Here is a 22,275-nt window from a genome sequence, read left to right as displayed (position 1 = left end):
AGGCATCAGTAGGAAGGTACAGAAGTTGAGCTCAAGGGCGGGGTTGGCTGGCCCAGGATGAGGCTTACTAGATCTAGCATTCAGAGCAAAGACTGACTAGCTTTCAAAGGTCCTCTGTGATTCTGAGTTGACACTGGTTATTCTCTCTCTCTTTTTTAAAGACTATTTAATTTCAAGAGAGAGAGAGAGCAAGGAAGGGATAGAGACCGAAGGAGAGAGAGAACCCCAGGCAGACTCTGCACAGAGCCTGACGCAGGGCTCAAACTCACGAACAGTGAGATCATGGCCTGAGCCAAAACCAAGAGTCGGACACTTAAGCAACTGAGCTACCCAGACGCCCTGATTATTCTCTTTTTGAAAGGTTAGAAACAGACCTGGACCTAGAAATGAATGAGCTGAGCCTTGAGGATTCGAACATTCATCCCATAGATGAAGAATCAAAGCTCTGGGGTCAGATTGCTTGAGTTTGAATTGTTTTTGCAATCCTATGACCAAGTTTCTTAACTTCTCTAAGCCTAAATTTATTCATCTATGAGATAAAAGTTCTAATAGTGCCTATTAGAAAGGGTTCTTTTTGAGGAGGAAATTATTCACGCAAGGCATTTAGCATCCATAGTAAGCACTCCATTTGAGTAAATAATTATTCTGTGTGTATGTGTGTGTGTGAGTGTGTGTATGTTCTAGTAAAGGGATTCCTGTGGCAGAAAAAGTATGTTTTCCATATTCTGCAAAGTATTGACACTGTGATGCTTTAGATATTTTCTTAAAACATTTCCTAATGCATCTGATGAATATAGTGTATCTAACGAAATAAAAGGTACTTGTCAGGAAAATTTTTAAGAGACACAAATTGTGATCTTTATACTAGCCAGTTCTGATTCATAGTTGTTGGAAAACAGAGTTTAGGAATCAGGCTGATTCGTAAGACTTTGTGTCGAACCGAAGTTTCAATATCCTTTCTCAGAACTTCTGAGTGGCTGAACAAAAATAGCTCTTGATCTGCCAATCGTCCTTTGCAGGTGGGGTTTGGTCCCACAGGAGACAGGTGATTTATGAGGTCCCAGCTAGTATTAAAAATTGTATGATTCTCACCACTAATTAAAAGTCACTCGGGGCGCCTGGGTGGTGCAGTTGGTTAAGCGTCCCACTTCAGCTCAGGTCACGATCTCGCGGTCCGTGAGTTCGAGCCCCGCGTTGGGCTCTGGGCTGATGGCTCAGAGCCTGGAGCCTGTTTCCGATTCTGTGTCTCCCTCTCTCTCTGCCCCTCCCCCGTTCATGCTCTGTCTCTCTCTGTCTCAAAAATAAATAAACGTTAAAAAAAAAATTAAAAAAAAAAGTCACTCAAGGGGAAGGCCACAGAGAGGGACCTGGGTGATCCCCAAGGGAGACCACCAGTCCTCACAATACCGACTTGGGGATTAGATAGGTTTCCTTCATGCTATAAAATACACATGTTCTGACCACCTCATCAGAATATCCATTTTTTAAATTTTTTTTAATGTTTATTATTTGAGAAAGAGGGGCAGAGAGAGAGGGAGACACAGAATCCAAAGCAGGCTCCAGGCTCTGAGCTGCCAGCACAGAGCCTGACACGGGGCTCAAACCCACAGACCCCTGCGAGATCATGACCTGAGCCGAAGTCGGCCGCCTAACTGACTGAGCCACCCATGCGCCCCCAGAAAATCCACTTTTATAAAGCAAGTCCTCATGTCTCCAACACAAATTCAAAACTTCTTTTTCTCTGGAAAAAAATTCAACATACACATTATTATACTGTATAGCAACCTACAGTTTCCAGTATTACCCATCTGTTGCCAGTCATTCTAGATTAATGGTATTTGTTACCCATCTGGTACCTCCCCAATTGTACATTCCCACATCTGAAAATTAGCAATTTTGCCATATTTTCCCATACTTAAAAAAATGCTTATTAGATTTGGTTGTCAGTAACTATGGATATCCAAGTTCCTTTTTGGAAGTTCTCCCAAATTAGGCTTTCTGCATATAAAACAAACTATGTCCATTTCATTAGTTCTGAGAATCCAGATTCTGCATTTGCAGTATATCTAATCAGGATTCAACAGTACACAACCCTGGGTAAGAAATATTAGTCTAGACTAGAGAAAGATTTAATGCCTGAGATCATAGAGTGGTCCAGCTATAAAAGAAATGGCAAGAACCCAATCAAGGAAGTGATTTAAAACTGAGTAAAGGATTCAGCGGCCTCTGGGGTATACTGAGCAAAGTGAATTAATAGAGAGGAAACCTCTTTGTGTTGATCCTACCATTTCTCCTTAAATTACAAATGCATGTGTCTCTTCAAGATCATGGAGAAAGGCGGTACCTAAAATAAAGATATTAACATCATCAGTAGACATCAACATCACCCTGGCCTTCCCCTCTCTCCAGAGAAGTGTCAGTATTACAGTAAGAAAAAAACCTGGCTTTGCGTACATGTGTTTGGCAGAGGACAGCGTTAGTGCTCAGTGGAATGGAAAATTGCCATGATCATTTAGAAAGAGACCATGGGGTAGCAAAAAGGGCTCTGCACCAGGAATCAGGAGTCCTGGGTCTTAGTTCAGTTGCTTCGTTAACTAACACTTGACCTTGAGCAAATCTCTCCAGATCCTGTGCCTTGTATGTTCGTATCTATTAAAAAGAGCAGGTTGGGCAAGATGATTTCTAGGTTTCATCCCACTAAACAAACAAACAAACAAACATGAAATTATTATATCTTAAAAGTAGCTTGCATATATATGTGTATGCATATATATTTCATAGGTTATTTTGAATAACATAATTAATACATGTGTACATGTAAAATATGAAAATAACACCACTGATATGTCAGTGCTTTCAGACATTTGCTTTTTAGCCAATTTTGAGGAGTAATTTTAATTCGTTCCCACCCAAAATTAACCATTTGGACAATTATTATGCAGCATGAGGAAAGACAACTTTTAGATTAAAAAAAAAAAAAAAAACAAAACCATGCTAGTCTTACCTAGGAAATGAATCATCACATTAGGCCTTTAGCATTCCATTTCAACCCCTTCATTGAGAAACTACACTATCCTAGGAATTTGTACAGACTGTAGGAAATTTATGGACCCTGATTTTGTATTCAACAAAAACTTGGATAAGTATTCAACAAATACTATATTCCATTTACTGTTGTAGGGACTTAGAATAGGTGGAAAACACATAAATAGACCTTACATGCAAGTAGCTCAGTCTATAATGTAGGTAAGGTAGCTTCAGGACTGATGAAGCTTAAAAAAAATGTACAAGTCAAAGGGTTCATCATAATTTCTCTTTAAGCAATTTTTTTAAAAACTTTTTTTTTAATGTTTATTTATTTTTGAGACAGAGAGAGACAAAGCATGAACGGGGGAGGGTCAGAGAGAGAGGGAGACACAGAATCCGAAGCAGGCTCCAGGCTTTGAGCTGTCAGCACAGAGCCCGACACGGGGCTCGAACCCACAGACTGTGAGATCATGACCTGAGCCGAAGTCGGAGGCTCAACTAACTGAGCCACCCAGGCACCCCTAAAAAACTTTTAAGTGCTATTAACTTAAGTAATCTCTACACCCAACATGGGGCTCAAACTCACAACCCCAAAATCAGGAGTTGCACGCTCTTCCAACTGAGCCAGCCAGGCACCCATCTTTAAGCAATTTTTTTTAAGCCAAGACTGATATCCTCTGTATTTCAGTGGCTAAGTATTTTCTTAGCAATTGTAAATAGTCATTATAATAACCACCCTTCTGAATCTCACCATCCCCATCTATTCCCTACCCAGACTTTCCTATGATCCAGCAACAAAAGGGACAAGTCTAGACACATCGGAAGCCACCATGACCCTATGTCAAGTCTGGATTTTCTTTTTTTTTTTTTTTTTAAGTTTATTTATTTTGAGAGAGAGAGAGAGAGTGTGTGTGTGTGCATGCATGCACGTGTGCGTAAATTGGGGAGGGGCAGAAAGGGAGACAGAGGATCTGAAGTGGGTTCTGTGCTGACCACAGAGAGCCCAATGCAGATCTCAAACTCACAAACTGTGAGATCATGACCTGAGCCCAAAGTCCAGATGCTTAACTAGCTGAGCCACCCAGAAGCCCTAAAAGCTGTTACATTTTTAAAGAATTTGGGTATCACTTGTACCATAAGGTTAAAAAAGTAATCCTCTGGACGTTAACCAATAAATGATTTCCTTAATTCCTTAAATTATATAATCTAATCATTGTTTAGTTTTGAACGTGTATGTATTTCTATTGTGGTTGGAAGGGAGGGAATCAAAGCAAATTAATTTATTGGATAGAAAAAGGATTTTAATAGACAATTTTCCTTGGAGCAGAGTTAGAAACATTGCATTTTATCACTTTGAGACCAATTTCTGATGAAGTCTTTGTGGACCCGTTCTTAAAAGTGTTTGCAGTGACCCAAGAGCATAGTTTACTCTGTTAATCTATCAGAGAAAGAAACCAACACATAAAGAACCAGTGAGAATGGATAGAACTTTGTGATAGAGATGGTATGAATTCTAGAAATTCAAATTATTTAGCTCAAAAATGAAATATGCAAATGTTCCTTGTGAACGTTGAGACACTGACTTGTCTCAGTTTAGGATATGCAAAGGACATTCCTATAGAGAGACCTTGGATTTGAAAGGGGGGGATCTTCTATCTCCTGATGCACACTAATCATGTTGTGACTGAGGGGCAATTCTGGCAAGTCATTGTCATCAGAAGTGACACCCATAAGTTCCCTGTTGTAGTAACTGCCTGACTTTCCCTAATTAACATGATGGGACAAGGGTGGGAGGGATTCATGAGGAACCAAGAATTGAAGTAATGTGCATCGTAAATCCACCCTCTGAAGAGTAATTTCTGAGCAGGAGCTTTGAAACGTGAACAAAAAGAAAAATACAATAAGGAAATTAAAAACTAAAGAGAGTAAAAACTGGAGGTGTGATATGTTTTATGCTCTTTGGGTTTTTCTGTGGTTTTGATCATTGGAAGCGTTTGAGAAACACAAGAGCTGGTGGTGATGTGTCTGTGGGTTCTACTGCCTAAAGGAACTTTCAGCACCGAGAGGAGAAGAGAATAGAATTCCCACTTGTCATCTTCAGGGTCTGCCTGACATATTCAATCACAGTGGTGTTGCCAATGCAAAGCAGGCCTTGTGTTTATCTAATTATCTGCCAGAGCTGATACAAGGCAGATTGGCCAGGCCCTGGGATTTCCTGCAGCCTTGGATAGCATTCAGAGAGCATAACACTGGTCCTTAATTATTTCTAGTTATGAGGGAGAGGGAAAGCAGGAATTAATGAAACACATTGGTAATCAATAATGGCAATTTCTTTTCTACCAATCAGTAAATAAGCAAATAACTTTTAATTTCATTTTTCCTGTTTTTTTCTTGCTGTGATTCTCTGGTTGCTGTGCCACTTATTCATGAGCTAATCATTTAAATATGATTTATATGTTAGGGACCCAAAACTGACACTGATTAAAAAGTATGAAATAAATCAAATGAACAGTTCTGAAGTAATACATTTGAAAACAAAATCCACATTGTATATAGTTTTAAGGAACCCCTAGCACAGTGAGCTCTATGAATTCATGACCCTGAGATCAAGTCTCATGCTCTACCAACTAAGCCAGCCAGGCACCTCCTCCCCAACATCATATTGCAGTGACTATAAGTAAGATAAACTATCCAGAGAGGTGAGACATTCCTGTGAGCCAAGTCAGGACCAAAGAGTTCATGAAGGAGTCAGAAAGTTGTATATGCCTTGGAAACAGGATATCTTTATATAGGAGGGAGAAGGGCATCCCGTGGAAGGCAATATGGTGGGCAACGGCACTGAGGTGAGCCTGAAGAATTCAGGGATCAATCAGACTAGAGCTTGGATTTGTGTTGAGGTGCTACAGAAACTAAGTCATTTTTGAGATGATGGGACCAGTTCCTAGAAGACTGGAAAGGCAGGCAGAGCAGTTGGCTATGACTTGCAGGCAATGTGGAATCATCGTAGACCCTCCTGTGTGCCGATGCTAGAGAATGATTTCAATGAATAAAAGAATAGAGAATGGGCAAGAAAGAAGACTGACTATTCTACCGACTTCAGAATCCGCTCTTAAATACTTTAAGATTACAAAGAATATGGAGAGTCAAAACAATCAACACATATCTTTTTTCTTGGGCAGTGGAGGATGATGAAAAGGATTTCAAAGCATAGGACCTATGAAGGAAATAATAATAAAAATGGTCTTTGGAGATGAAAAAATGGGACATGACAGGTTTAGTGAAATTAAATAATGGTAATAATCACTAACTATAGTGACATATGTAAATTACTGCCTTGGAGGAGAGTTGCTGTCTGGGCTCACTGTCCTGGTGAGTATTTAGTCATACTGAGTGGGCTCTCTGCCTGAATTAAAAAAAAAAAAAAATAGGGACATAGACTCTGGTATCAAACATACCTGTGTAGTCTTTAAAAGGCATAGGAGTGGATTTCAGATAATCACTCACAGGTTTTGAGGAACAGTCTCTTGCCCAGTCTGTGAGTTGGAGTTGAAACCATCTGTCCTCATGTCCAATGTCTCCTCAGGCCTGCTCTCTTTACAACCCTAGGGTATGGGCTAGGCTATACGTAGCTGGCCACACTTGTTTCCTAGCAGAGAAAGGATAAGGGTGGGTGTGGGTGGGAAGGGAGGGGTACAGCTATAAATAGCTTCTAAGAACAATGGATACCATGGAAATGCTTTGGGAGCATCTCCTATAACAAAGGAAGCAAGAGAAGTAGAGATGAGAAAGAAATGAATCATTTCCAAAAATCATTTCCAAATAGATTGTCCTTTTTCACTTTTTCTTGTATATAAATATGTATACTTCTATAAACACACACACATGGCACAAAGGCAGATTGCAAAACAATATATAAAAGACTACTCCATGTCTTTATAGTAAAAGTGATCAATTAGTATTGATCTTCCATAGTTTCCTGCAAATATATATGTATATACATATGTATGCATAAATCTTAAGGGGGAAAAAGCCTGCACTTTGTATATATAACTTAATATTAATGATAGTTATCTCTTGGTGTGGAATTATGGGTTGGGTTTTTGTGTGTGTGTGTGTGTGTGTATACACACACACACACACACACATTTGTTATTTATTCAGATACACTGTATAGTGACTGTGTAAATATTAAAAAAGGATTTTTAAAGAAAACATGACAATTTAAGATATACTTCTGCATTTTTCACTTGCAAATACACACAATCATTATAAGACTGAATTATAATGACATCAATTTCCATTTACCCAGAAGGTACCTCTCGGTGCATAAGTTAGACCCTAGGCGAATTAGTGATTCTCCCAAACTACAACTCAGCTGCCACTCGCTCAAAATTATATTTCTCTGCCTGCAAGATACAGAAGGGATGCTTCTGGGTCCATGTGTATACTACAGCTACCCCAGAGCTTCTCAGGGAGGCAATGACTAACTGAAGTTGGGTACATACAGCCCCAGATTTGTGGCCAGGAAGTGGTGTGCACTCGGTAATCACAAAAACACAGATCCCAGTTAGTCATAAGGTCGTGGACTGGGGCCCAGGTATGGGTATTTGTTTAAAAAGCTCCCCAGGTGATTCTAATGTGCAGCCAATATCAAGAACCATGGCCCTAATGGATTAATTTACTAAGGGGTTATTTGAATATGGCCTTCGAGAGAGGTAAAACAAAAGCAGAGAGGATGTGGTTGACCAGGGCCAAGGGGATGCATGGCCCTAGGCCTTGTGAAAATGTGATTTTGCAGACAGAATAAAAGAACATGGAGTGTGGGGTGGGCAGTTCTTTCAAAAGATAAGGAATGGTGAATGGGTAGCCCTCTCCCTCAAGTTCACGGTAGAATAATCTCTGATCAGATATTTCAAACTGGGGAAAATGTTTAATGGTAGCAACTTGTTGTCAGGATACTGGTATCTCACAAAATCCGGCGGAACCCAATTTTGATGCTGATGCCAGGGTACTGAAGTTCTCTTGGCACCAGAGGCTTCCAGACTTTTCCATCAGAGAATACACACTGACCCACTAGACCTCAGCATAACAAATCCCACAGTAGAGCAGTGGCCCTTTGAATCATTTTACTCTGCTTTGGGAACTCATTTCACATGGATTTCTGTGGAACTTCCTCGGTTGTTTTCTGTAGATTTATAGTGGGCCAAAGCTAGGGACCCCGCAGGGATCAATCTTCTGGTCATTGCCTTTCTTTTTTCCTACCAGGAAACTGATAGGTTTCATAAAGCAGAGACTAGGAGTTGGACACAAGTTTCTTAACTCCCTTCAAGTACTCCTGAAATTCACTACTATTTCTGATTTGGAGATATGACTTGCCTCCCTGTACTGGCATAAAGGGTCATGTTTTTACTCTGAACCAGTGATAATGTTGATTTTATTCATAGTGTGTTGAAATTATATTATTTATTGATATGGATCATGTGCTAACCCTAAGCTATTGGCTTTGTATTTATCATGTTTAATCTCAGTAGCAATGTTCAAGGATGGTATTATTCCCATCATACTGTGGAGGACACTGTGGTCACACAGAGGGAATGAAGACCATTCAGGATTGAAATCCTGTTCTAATGCTGAGTGTCTACACTAATTCCACTGTGCCATTGCCAATAACGACACCAGACCTGAGTCACAGGGGGAAATGCCCCACCTCTCCTGCCTTATGAGCCCTTGTGGCCTGAGTGTTTCTCATTACCCTAGTTAGCCCTGGCTTTTCTCTTTTCTTTGATACTTTTAGATAGAGCAAGCTGGGGAAGAGCAGAGAGAGAGAGGGAGAGAGAGAGAATCCCAAGCAGGCGCCACACTGTGAGCACAAAGCCCCATGCAGGGCTCGAACTCATGAACTATGAGATCATGACCTGAGCTGAAACCAGGAGTTGGAGGCTTAACTGACTGAGCCACCCAGGCGCCCAGCCCTGGCTTTTTAGCCCCATTCGCTCTTTGTTCCTTTAGAGCTGTACCTGGAAGAACTCTCACTCCAGTTTTTTTAATAGCCTGGCTGTTATTTAATTTATTTTCTGAGAAGTGGTTCTGTATCTCACCTGTTTTTAATGGAGTTTCATTTTGCTACCCAGCATAATCTTTGTTCCTGTGGTTTAGAAGGAAGAAAATGCTGTTAAACTCAGCCAGAGTCCTAAACAGATGTTCTGCATGTCCCTGTGTGTTGTGTTAGCAATGCATCACTTCCAGATGCCTCGGCCTGGCCTGCCGGCATCCTGCGCCCATGCCAAATGCTTTCAGATAGCCTGCAATAAGCAAAACCCAAAGTCAGGTTAAAACCACCAAAGTCACTGGATGCTACTCCTTGAGTGCATTAGCATCTGGACTTGGGGAGGTGCCAACCTGCTCTCAGAAAAAGTAGCAGCACTGAATCTGTGCAGAGAGGGGGGTGCAGGTGTTGTCTGTTTTAAGACACCTGACTGTAAAAATCTGAATGCGATCATACCCACTTGAGCAAATAATTATCTTTTATGAAGATTTTTCATTTAAAGAGAGATTTGCCAGAAATCATCCTTCGCCAGTTAACTTTCTCCTTATACTGAGAAAAAAACAAAAATGGCGGTCCATTTGCAAGAGTGTGACCTACAACTTTGAAAAGCTACTTCCATAACAAATCAGACGGCAGGACACAAAAGGGCTGGGTTCAGTAAAGCACACCACAAAGGTTTTCTGTCAAAATTGGTATTAAGTGCAGGAGTGGGTTAGGGGGACACATATCTGGTAGAGGATTCAGAATATAGCTGGGTCTGTCTGCTTGGGAGGGGCTATGGTTCAGTCAGAGAGTATTTATAAAGTTCTCCAGTATATACCAGACTGTATTTGATTCCGTGAAAAACATAATCCAAATTGACAGTGTTCCCCCCCCACCCCCACTTGGCTCGCCTTCAGGCCGGTGGAGGTAAGGGACCCTGCAAGGTGACCTCTCAGGGTCCCCCTACCATAGTGTGATTCTGTGAATGATGAGCAGCAGCCTCGAAGCTTGTCATCTGATCATGTTCCATCTAAGTCGGAAGAGGGGGACTGATCAAAGGGAGGTCACCCCATGCAAATCTTCTGGAATCTTGCATTGGTGACCAAAGCACAGTCTTCTCAGGTTTCTGTGTCATGGTGGCATTGTGTTGGCGTGGGACAGCCAGGAAATGGGGACTGGGAAGTAGAAAGACTATAGTGGAAGGCAAAGTTAGCCACAGGCACCAAGTCCCAGAGTGATTTACAAGGTTATGCAGTGATGGCAGAGAGGGCAGGAGAGAGTGGCTGGAGGGCAGTGGGGAGAAAGGATAAAAAGATCTCACCTGAGGGGCACCTGGGTGGCTCAGTCAGTTGAGCGTCTGGCTTCGGCTCAGGTGATGATCTCACGGTTTGTGAGTTCGAGCCCCGCATCAGGCTCTGTGCTGAGCCTGGAACCTGTTTCAGATTCTGTGTCTCCCTTTCTCTCTGCTCCTCCCCTGCTCGTGCTCTGTCTCTTTCTCTCTCTCTCAAAATTAAATAAACATTAAAAAAAATTAAAAAAAAAATCTCACCTGAGCCTGAAATGTTTTTTTCTCTGTCCACTTCCTGTGCTTGCTGCTGTGATTACAGAATGACACTGTAATGAAGAGAGATCGTACAAATAGTAACATAACAGAGCAAGGAAGCAAAACGATTTATTAGAAGCCTCCAACAAGCTCATAATATTGCACCCATACTCCACAAGAATGGACAAATGGCGTGGTTCGGACCTTTTTATCCAGGCTATGATAACTGCTAAGCCAACGTAGGATCCCTTTAAATGTGTATTCACCAGCTCACTTTTCAATCATCACATACAGTGAAATAGCATCCCTTCCTTACCTGAGCAGTCTTCTGGCTGTAGAGAAACAAGGGGACATGTTGCCAGCTCAGTGCTCTCATCATGCTGATAAGAATCTAGCAAATGCAACAGAGAGAAACTCTAGTAAGCCTGAGGGGAAATTAAAAAAAAAAAAAGAGAGAGAGAGAGAGAATGAAGCAATCACCCTAGAAAAATATTGCAAAGGAGAAAAATAAGAAATTAGAAAGGAAAGGAAAAATATGGACAACATAATCCATATTGTCTGCAAAAAACAGAGAAAATGTTTCTTGTATAGAGGTGGACGTAAAGTGATATAGGAAATCTATTTGCTCCATGTAAATTTATTAAATGAAACTCTCTTTTTCTCTTTCTTTTAGATAAAAAACCTCTTCATGAAATAAAACCCCAAAGTAAGTTATTTTTCCTCTTGTGAATATAATTTATTCTCATATTTGCTGCCTTACTGTTGTATTTGTTTAGGAGCCAAAGAGAATGGGAGGTTGTAGGAAAAGACCCAGGGTTTTCAGGGCACCTCCTCCTTGGGTTTGGGTCACAGATCAGAGGTTGAAATCGAAAGGACATATACACACCCCTCCCTCAGAGTAGGAGTAAATCTCCCCTGTGATGCTGCCTGCCTCAAAGTCCATTTCTCTGCAAATGCCGTCTAGGATTCTTATTGCTGAGCAGATTGGTAGCATTAAAGTTAATAAATATTTGCCAGTACAAGCTTTCATGAGAGCAGCCTTGGGCAAGAGCCGAGACTGACTCCGAGCCTCTGCACCTAGGAGGAGACGGGGGCGCCTAACACGCAACCGAGAAATCCATGGCAACTTGGTAGGTTAGAAACCAGGATTCCACAGTGAAATCAGCAGAAACTGAAAATGTTGGTGGCCGTGCCAGTTTGAGCTCCCCACACGCAGGCTTGGTTCCTGGGAAGGCCCGCCTTTGCATTATCTCTATCTTACACATCCAGTAGATTTGGGCATAACAGCACAGTGAGAATGGTTAGCATCTCGGCATTTGACCCTAAGGTTTTCAGTCATGGGTGAACTTTAGAGCCACCCGGAGGACTTTTAAAAACCCCAGTTCTCAGGCTGTACCCCCAGACCAATGGAATCAGAATTGAGGTGGGTTAGAATCCCTATATTTTTGTTTAGGATTTTAAAACTTTAATGCATAGTTCAATATGTAGGATTTTTTTTCTTTTTCTTTTTCCTTGAAGTATATATGATTATGTTCGTTTGGGGGTATACAACATAGTAATTCAACTTTTATGTACATTAGGAAATGATCACCATGATTAAATCTAGTTACCGTCTATCACCATACATAGTTATGACAATATTATTGATATTCTTTATGCTGTACTTTATATCCTGTGACTTATTTATTTTATAACTGGAAGTTTGTGCCTCTTAATCCACTTCACCTATTTTGCCCATTGCCCACCCCTCTGGCAACCACCAGCTTGTTCTCTGTATTTATAAGTCTGTTTCCGTTTTATCTGTTCATTTGTTTTGTTTTTTTAGATTCCATGTATAAGGGTAGGAATGCTTATTTTTAAAAGATCCTCAGACTCCAATGTGCAGCTTGGGTTGAGAGTAACTATCTTAGAAAAATATTTCTCAAAAAGCAGATCAGCAACCGTGTGCATCAGAATCTTGGGGTTTGGTGGGAGCTTGTTAAATACACCCCATCTCAGAATAGGACAAATGAATTCGAATCCTCGGCATACGGGGTGGGGGGGGGAGGGGATGGCGGGGCAGGGATGTGCCTGAGAATCTACATTTTCATATGTTCCCCAAATGATTCTGAAGCTCTCAGAAGTATGTACAGCATCCTAGGGAAACCTCCAGATAGAAGGGCCTCAGCAACACAGCTCTTAGCAATAGAAGAGTTACTGAGCTGCCCAGTTGGTTTATAAATAAGCTTGTAGAAGGTGTCCTGGCCGGTTATCTCCCATTTTCGTATAAAATGAATGACTTTTGATCTTTTAAATCCTAGGGTATTATAATTCAGATAGCTTGGGAGAGCTAATAGCTTTTATTAGCTAACTTCTTGGAAGGAATTAAGGATTCCTTCTTGTGAGGTTAGATGGAGATAGGAGCTTTGGGACCGGGGTCAGGAGACATGAAGAAAGATCCAGGAAAGCCATTGTTCATACTTTGTTACGTTGCTTCAGGCAGGCTTGAGATACAACAATGCCGTTACCTGCAGAGTCTGAGAACTTTGCAGAACACCCAAAAACAAATATCCTTTTTTTTCTCCCTGGGGTCCACTGCCCATAAAGTCATTATTGGTACTTAGCTAGTGGTCCGCTGACCTCCTGCATGCCTGATTTTGAATTCCGAGAGGTGGGAGGTGGGGAAACCTGGTTGTAGATGTATGTGTATGTGTGTACGTTGAGGGAGGGAGGAAGCAATTGGGTTGGTGAATATTTGGTGTGTGCCTGTGTCCAGATCTCAGGGTGAGAGCTGGAGTAAATAGACCCCCAGCTGCCTCCCAGTGGCATAGCCAAGCCACCCACTGATCCTCACGTATGGCACCAGCAAGATCATGAGTATCCATGTCGTGGCCACCGTGAGAGTTACTTAGAAATGTGTTTTTTAAAAATTAATTTCATGCTTAGTTTGTGAGTCCTGTGCCATTCTAATTTGGTTACATCTGTACTTCCAGCCATAAACCCCACACTAGCTATTTCTAGCCCTCAGGGACTCCTGAATTAGTTTTTGCTTGGGGTTCTCGCTCATGAACACCATGCTTAATTGCTGGATACTGCCACGGAATCGCTTAAACTGTTTTAATTTGTGATTTCCTAAAAATAAAACCTGAACAGAATCAATGTGATTGCAAAAGGCTCCCAGAGGAGTCCAGCCGGGGTTCTGTAAAATGCATGGTTAGGAGTGCGTTATACAAATTCAGGCTGTGGTTGTTCAGTGAAAGAGGGGCTTAGTTTAAGACTACATGAATCATCACTGATGCAAAATCAAAGTCAATTATGAAGATAATTGAGAAACAACCTGTTCCTGTATATAGCTGTGCACATGATTCTCCACAAGGCCTGGTGGATAGAAAACATCACCCAGAGCCTCGCACGCAGTCCTCCGTGAACGGGTGGGCCAAGGAGCAAGCTTTGAGTTGCAGGAAGGTGTAAGGAGAAAGTGAAGTCTTAGGATAACTGCTGGCAAGTCATAATGACAAACTGGGGGAAATATGTGCACCGCATAGCTCATGAAAGCACTTATTGTAAATGAGATAATTTAATCAATTATGTTTCCTAATGTACTAAACCGAATGTTTCATTTTCTGCTTCTGCACATCTTAAATTATCTTCAGGTGCTTTATGAGATTTAATCATAGTTAATAGAAACTTCATTACCATCAAATGTGCTTTCAATAAATGTTGTGTAACAATGTCAGGAGGTGCAGTAAAATATAGTAGGTTCTGAATGGCAAACACGCACCCCCAGAGTCAGACTGAAAAACGGTTGCGTTCAGACAATGGGGCTCCTTGGAGGCTTGGGGCCGCGGCTTTCCGAGAGGCAGTGGCTTCCTGAGGAGTGACTCATCCAGCACGTTCACCTTAGGGATGAAAAGGATTTCTCTGTCCCCTAAAGAAGTAACCCAGGACCACACACACAGCCTTCTCTTCATCTCCTTCCCGTATAGTTGTTTTGCACCGGGTACTGATGGCACGCACGCTAAGTACAAACCCAGCGAACACTTGCAGAGTCAGCCATTTCCAGGACGGCTCCAGATGAGTGTCTCCCAATTACTTGAATCTTAACTGTTTCAGAATTGAATCTCTCCTTCTCCGCCCCTGTCCTTAATCCTGTCCTGCTTCCCATCTTCTCTAGTTCGCTCAGTACCTCACCATCTCTTCACTTTGTCCACGTGTGAACTTGGGCGCCCTCCGAGAGCCCTCTTTTTCCTTTCTCCTACTCGTTACTCATTACGTCCTTACAGTCTGTTATTCCATCCAAACAGAGTTCATGTTCATCACCAACTCTCCGTTTTCACACTGCCCCTCTCTGTCCCTCCATTCACTCAACAGCTGTTGACTGAGCGCTTACCATGCTGTAGGAAGCAGTTGTAGAGAAGCGGCCTTGAGAGGGACAGGTACAGATTCTGTTTCCACAGAGCATACAGTTTGAGTAGAGATGGATGGATGTAGGCAAACCAGAAAACATATAGTGCTAATGGTCAGTGTTGTGAAGAGAAATAAAGCAGGGTGAGACATTCCAGTGGGGCTGAAGGGAACGTTGCTTTTTTGGTAGAAGGTGTTCAGAGCAGATCTCTGTATTAAAATTGCATTTAAGAAGAGACCTCGGGGGGGGCACCTGGGTGGCTGGGTCGGTTGAGCATCTGACTCTTGGTTTCAGCTCAGGCCATGATCTCACCGTTTGTGATATCAAACCCCACGTCCGGCTTCTCCCTGACAGCCAGAGCCTTCTTGGGATTCTCACTCTCCCTCTCTCTCTCTGCTCCTCCCCTGCTCGTGCTCGCTCTCTCTTAAAATAAATAAATAAACTTTAAAAAAAAAAAAAAAGAGGAGACCTAGAAAAAAAACCAAAAAACAGAAAAGAAACAAACATTCTGGATGTCTGGGGAGAGAGCGTTCCAGACAAAGGGAACACCAGATGAAAAGGCTGTGAGATGTGAACGTGCTTGGAATGTCTGAGGAACAGCAGGCAGGACACCTGGAGCAGAGTGGCAGAGGGAAAGGTCCTAATAGTTAAGACCAGAGAAGTGGGATGAGAGAGGAAACTGCCACACGGATTATAGGCCGTTGTCATGACTCTGACCTTTACTCTGAACCCCTCTGAGGATTTTTTGTCATAGTGACATGACTTCGTATTTTCAAGGATAAACTCTACCTGCTGTGTTGAGTATAAATATATAGGGGATCAGAGCGGAAGCAATACCTGTTACAGTGATGCATTGTAACAGTAATCAGTAAGAGTAATCTAGGCTATTACAATACCTAGGCTCTTCCAGTAGCAAAGTCCAAGATGATTGTGGCTTGGGGTAGACACAGGGCATTAGACATTGTAAAAATGGGTCATCTTGGCATATCTATTGAAGGCAGAAAGGATTTGTTGATGGGTTGGATATTGAGCATGAGAGAAAGAAAGGTATCAGGCATGATTTCCAAAGTTTGGCTTTGCAGCTAGAAAGATGGGGTTGCCATTGCTGATCCAGAGAGAATGTGGTATAGCAAATCTACACGGGGGATCAGGAGTTCAGTGTTCCTGACGCTAACTTTGAGATACCTATTAAACATCTAAATAGAGGTTGAGCAGGCAGTGGAATTATAGGAGTCTGGAGGTCAGAGTCCTGGCTGGTGACATAAATCTGGGGCTTGTCAGTGTCAGATGATATTTAAAGCCATTAGGTTGAAAAAGATCCCCGGATAATGAGCGTGCATGGAGAAGGGACAATAGCGGATGACTGAGCCCTGAAGGGCATCAACATTTAGATGCAGAGGAGGTCAGAAGTCACTGCAGAGAAGACAGAAAAGTTACAGCCAGCATAGTAAGAGAAAAACTAAAAGAAAATGGTGTCCCAGAAGAAAATTTAAAAAGTTGAGGCCGTCTGCATTCCTAATTAGGATTTTTGCAGTTGCCTCCCTGTTTCTAGTCTTGCCCTACACCAATTTATCTGATCTTTCTAAACACGGATTCTAGTCATACCACCTGCAATATTTAAAGCTCTTCAATTGCTTGGGGGCACCTGGGTGGCTCAATCGGTTAAGCATCTGACTCTTGACTTCAGCTTAGGTCATGATCTCACGGTTTGTGAGTTCAGCCCTCGTAAGGCTCTCCACTGACGGTGCAGAGCCTGCTTGGGATTTTGTCTCCCTCACTCTCTGCCCCTCTTCTGCTTGCTCTCTCTCAAACTAAATTAAAAAAAATAAACTTAAAAAAAAAAAAAACTCTTCATTTGCTCACCAGTATTTATAAAATAAAGTCCGAGGTACTGAATATGTATATGATCTGGTCTCAACTTTCTTTTCTTAATCCTATCAGCTTCTCTCAGTCAGTTTAATCATTAGGTAAATTCCTGCCCGCCTGCTCTCTAGTTCCTGTCTTCTGCAGTCAGATAAAGCTTCTGAGCTTTCAGAATACCCTCTCCCCATTTGGCATATAGTGCCTATTACTTATACATTCTGTTACTTCTCCCTGAAAACTCTTTTTCTCCATCGAATCCTTGTTAGACGCATTCTTCCTTCCAATTTCAGCTTGCGTTTTACTTCCTCTGCAAGGCCTTCCCCCCACCAAGGCTGCATTGGTGACTCCTGAAATGTACCCAGGATCAAAGTGTTTCCCTAATTCTGTGCTATATTTTCATTGCCCTTGTACTGGTCTGGATTCCCTTTCTTATAGACACCATCTCTGCCTGTAGGCAGACAGTATAGAGTCTTACTTACTCTTCCACCTGTAGCATTAACCACTGGCCTAGTATTAGATGTTCAAAAACCACTTGAGTTAATGCCTTACATCCTCCTGAAAACTCCTCACCAGGCCTTTTACTGTTCAGGTGAAAATAAAGTCTTTGCTTCTAAATATTTTTTACTCATTCATATGCTGGCTGTTTATTATGCAGTTCTATATAAATAGTCTTGTTCCAGTGAAATGTGAGGGAAAAAATTAATGTTTCTTCTCCATGACTCCAATACAAGTTAGAAGATGATAAATGACTTGAGTAAAGGGGAAGAAAGGAAACAATCTTTAATAAGCCTTTGTTCTGTACCAGATAGGAAGTTAAAGCCTAAAAGGTGTTACTTCCCAGAATCCTGTCCATCAAAGAATGGCCCAAATGTGTCCTTAAAGTCTAAAAACTAAGTATGTGCTTCTCACCAATACCCATCCCATTCTGCGTCTTTTCCAAAAATACACTGGTTTCATCCACAGTGGAATCATGTGGAATCTACATCCTTTGTGATCTTCACAAAGGTTAGGGAATACCTCAGAAGACGTGTGGCCCACACTGCGTTTGGACATTCTTCTTTCAGGCTGTGAGGACTTGAATAGTGCCTTGATCCCATCGGACTGTTTGCAACTTTGGGACATACCTTTACATCCTCAACAGACTTCTAGGCTCTTCTAAACTAACGTTAGGCTACTGGCATCAATGCTCATCTTCTAGCAATGCTTTAAACATTTTTTTTTTCCTAATCATTTTGCTTCATCTCCTGATTATTTTCTATTGCATAAATAGAACACTTTTTGCAAACTGCATGACTTACTTTGTCCTTCAGGTCACCCCCTACTGTGATCAATCCAACCCATCTTTATAGGCAACATTTGTCATTTTCTTAGCATCTCCAATGTCCTTATTATCCAGTTTTCATCCTATCATAAGTGTGTGCCTTTTCTTACTACCATGTTCAATGACATTGTTGACTCTGCCCTTAATGCAACAGGATTTTGTTCATCATGTACCTCAGAACTGTGCAGAGACAGGAAAGTAGCTGGTTGACCAATGTGTTCTTCAGCATCAGAATAACCCGGGTCCCTTGTTAAAATGTGAATTCACAGGCTCCATCTCTCCACCTGTGTGTATTTTCAAAGTTGATAGAGTTTGTGGCTTCAGTTTTTAGGATAGGAAATTAAATAAGGTGAAGTCATTTTCTCAAAAGCTGGAGTTCAAATCCTATTTTTTTCTTTACTCTAACCCGGTCTTCCTATCTGATGGGAAAAAGCACAGATATTTTGTAGCCAAATGTAGAGTTACCAGACAAAACAGAGGACCCCTAGTTAAATTTGATTTCAGATAAATAAATTTTTAGCATAAGCATATCTAGATATTACATGGGAGATACAGTAAAATTATTCATTGATCTGAAATTCAAGTTTAACTGCGTCATATCTTTATTTGCTAAATCTGGCAGCTTTGCTTAAAAGGAGAAATGTGCATATCAAGAAACGTTTTATAAAATAGGCTCCCTAATTGTCAATCTTGGAAGAATGGTTAAAATTGAAAGCGATATTGGAGGGGAGAGCCTTTCAGTAGGAACAAAACCTCTGAACCAAAAAAAAAAAGAAAAACTTGCCTGAAGTACAAGGTCTACTTGAAAAAATGAGTAATCAGACTTGGCCAGAGAGTAGGGTCCATATGGATGACAAATGGGCAAAAGTCGTTGAAAACTGGGGTGATGTAGAGCATAAAGTGTCTTGAGCCATAAGATAAATCCCTTTTGGAGTGGAATCACTTCATTCTAGAGAGTTGTCTAAAGATGTTAGAGTGGCAGTACCAGAACTGTGGTACTCTTCTTAAGAAGAGTAATCCAGTGGAAAATGGCTCTGAGTGACCAAAGACTGTGTACTAGGTAAGATGAGACTGTACAATGTGAGCGTCAAGTAGGGTGTCTCCTATGGAAGTGGAGATGCGAGAGGCACTGGAGATGTAATGAGTAAGGCATGTGAGTGGTTTGGGGAAGAATCAATGGGGACAGAATGAAAGATGACTCTCCATTCTCACTCATGGTGTCACATTACCTGAAAAAGGGAATTCAAGAGGAGAAAATATTTGAAGAGATAAGAATGACAAATCTGTAAGTCAGATGACCAATTTGAGATGTTAGCACAACATGCAGGTGGTTTCGTCCACTGAGCAGGAAGGAGATATGGGATCAGGTCTGCGCACAGGAGTCGAGGCAAGACATCTCCAATGGAGAGTGTTAGGCATCAAGGAAATAGCACTGTGAACAATTATCCCATTATTTTGGCAAGGGGACAGGAAGAGGGCTAAGAACTGAGCTTTGAAGTCTGTTTATAGAACGTTGAGAGTGAAGGGTAGTTACTAAACAATAAGGAAGAAGGGAGGTGAATCCAGTTTAAGGGACTTTTTTTTTTCCTCTCTGGAAAGAGGGTTGGCTTGGCTTGTCTACTGCTAGAGAGTAGTGGAAAGGAATAAGACAAAGAACATTACTATTGATGCAGTAGTTATAAACAACTGTCAAGAAGGAACAGTGATTTGGGGGAAAGGCAGACTTTAAAGGGTAAGAGAACAATCAAAGGACATAGAAATACTGGACTAATTAAATTATCTGCAGCCTGACAACAGGCCAGGCAAATGTAAAAAGAAATGAAGTCAGTCTATAGATTCTGATAGGAAAGACCTACAAAATATTGTATGTAGAAAACAAAACAAAGTACAGTAAAGGAAATATAATATGGAGCCTTTAGGGTTAAATAAATGAATGAATGAATGAATGAAGGATATTTACTCTTCTTTTTTTTCCCAAAAGGTCTCAAAGATATTGTCAAGAGTGATTACTTCTGAAGAAAGAGTAGTTGGAGAATGTGTTTTCTCCTTGAATACTGTCCCTTTTTATACTTACTAAACATTTCCTCATCTTAAATATGTATTTCATTCTTTTTTTCTAAATGTTTATTTTTGAGAGAGAGAGAGTGCGAGCCGGGGAGGGGCAGATAGAGAGGGGGGACACAGAATCCGAAGCATGCTCCAGACTCCAAGCTGCCAACACAGAGCCTGACATGGGGCTGGAACTCATGAACCGCAAGATCATGACCTGAGCTGAAATAGGATGCTTAACCCACTGAGCCACCCAGGTGCATTTCATTTATTCTTTTAACAGGGACAGCAGCCAACCGGTTAGGGCAATTATGTATTAAGAAAGCATGCATTAAGAAATCTTGAATGTTAAAAACCAATGCTTTGAGTTCTTTTAAAGAAAGAGCTAAGGGGGTGCCTGGGTGGCTCGGTCGGTTAAGCATCCGACTTCGGCTCAGGTCATGATCTCACAGTCCGTGAGTTCGAGCCCTGCGTCGGGCTCTGTGCTGGCAGCTCAGAGCCTGGAGCCTGTTTCAGATTCTGTGTCTCCCTCTCTCTCTGCTCCTCCCCTGTTCATGCTCTGTCTCTGTCTCGAAAATAAATAGACATTAAAAAAAATTTAAAAAAAAAAAGAGCTAAGAACATGGGTGTAGAGAAGACCACATCTTTGAGAAGTTTATCTCAGAGGAAGTTGAGGGAAAGATTTGGGGAGATGTGATTAAGAAGACCAGACTGTGTTTGGAGGCAGAGGGCAAGGCTTAGGTGCAGAGGAAAAGTTTGAAGATGTAAGACCAAAAGGGAATAATGAATGAGGCCAAGTCCCTGTGGAGGCAGGAGGGGATGGGATCATAGCTGACTTGATACAGAAGACCAGCTCTTCCGGGAACAGAGAAAAAGGAGGAAACACTTGTGAAGGAGCAGAGAAATCCTGAGTGGTAGGAAAGTGAGCTCACATAGGACAGCCTCCCTTTTTTCAGCTAGAAAGAAGGGCAGGTGAGAAGGAGGGCTGCCGTTGAACTAGAACAGCGCCTGGCACGTAGTAAGCACTATTCAAAAATTTGCTACTTTTGTCCTTCATTACAACAGTAAATCAACAATCACAGTAACAATAATGAGGTTTTTGACAGGAGATTAGAAAAGCTGAGGTGTTGATGGGTTACGGGGTTGTAAGACCCCAAGCACTGCAAATATAGTTGGAATTGTTCACCATGGTTGGCCACGGCTGACCATCCAAAAGCAATTTTTTGATGTGGTATTAAAAAAAAAGTTGCTTCTCAATGACAGCAAGTATAAACAGTATCTTCTATTATATCGTATTTCAACATCTAATTAAATATTTTGGCACATGAGTCTGTATCCACAACACCGCCTGTGCAAGGGGCCAGGGGCAGGTCCTGAGATGGCCGGGTACTGGCTGTCTATGGGAGTTCAGCACAGCAACAGCGTCTTTAGTCTTCCATTTGTTTTGTCTCTCCTAGGCCTCTGTGTGAATTTTGATTGTGTGGATTCATTAGCAATTCACTCTCTCTAGTATATGTCCATTCAAGTTATTGGTTTTTCTCCTGAAGGGGTAGCAATGGCCGTTCTGCAGTATTTAATAGGAGATAGAATATTCTGTGTTAGAAAGGCATTTGCTATGCTCCTTTGTTAATTTTCTGTAGCTATCTAATCCTATAAGATAGATTTCAATGTGATAATATAATCTCCTAACATGAGACTTGAGTTATATTCCCATTAATTAGTGGCAAGAATCGGTCTTTCTGAGGGGAATCATGTGAAGAGAGAAAGGCAAACCATGTAAACAGCCCTTGTATTTAGTCCTTTGGGGACATCAGTTCCTCGCAACAACTAGGTGTGATGACAATTCATAAAGACATCGAACTTATTGATCCCTGTCCCTTGCACTACGAAATTCAAAGGGGCTGTGAAAGGCCATTTAGACCATCTCACCAGCTTTGACCAAAAATAAATAAAATGACTGCAGACTATTGTAAAGTTATGCTGCTTCTTCTCTTTTTTTTTTTTTTAGAGGGAGACTTTCTGAAAGGAAGTGTCACAATCTCCCTCAGAACTACAAGCTT

At 41.5% G+C, this 22,275-nt stretch overlaps 1 protein-coding gene across 13 annotated transcripts in view; it reads left to right on the top strand.

Annotated features, from left to right (window-relative positions):
- UNC5D (unc-5 netrin receptor D) overlaps positions 1 to 22,275 on the top strand; it is a 554,486-nt gene that overhangs the window by 454,657 nt on the left and 77,554 nt on the right. For 11 of the 13 annotated variants that reach the window (XM_047857032.1, XM_047857030.1, XM_047857028.1 and 8 more), the window contains one exon: positions 11,272 to 11,304. The exons of the other annotated variants lie outside the window; for them this stretch is intronic. In XM_047857032.1, the coding sequence (XP_047712988.1) occupies positions 11,272 to 11,304 (33 nt within the window). The remainder of the gene's footprint in view (positions 1 to 11,271; positions 11,305 to 22,275) is intronic. 13 annotated transcript variants of the gene reach the window in all.

The sequence above is a fragment of the Prionailurus viverrinus genome, chromosome B1 (genome assembly GCF_022837055.1).
Source record: "Prionailurus viverrinus isolate Anna chromosome B1, UM_Priviv_1.0, whole genome shotgun sequence".
Taxonomy (NCBI): Eukaryota; Metazoa; Chordata; class Mammalia; order Carnivora; family Felidae; genus Prionailurus; species Prionailurus viverrinus.
This window is presented reverse-complemented; position numbering and strand designations above follow the sequence as displayed.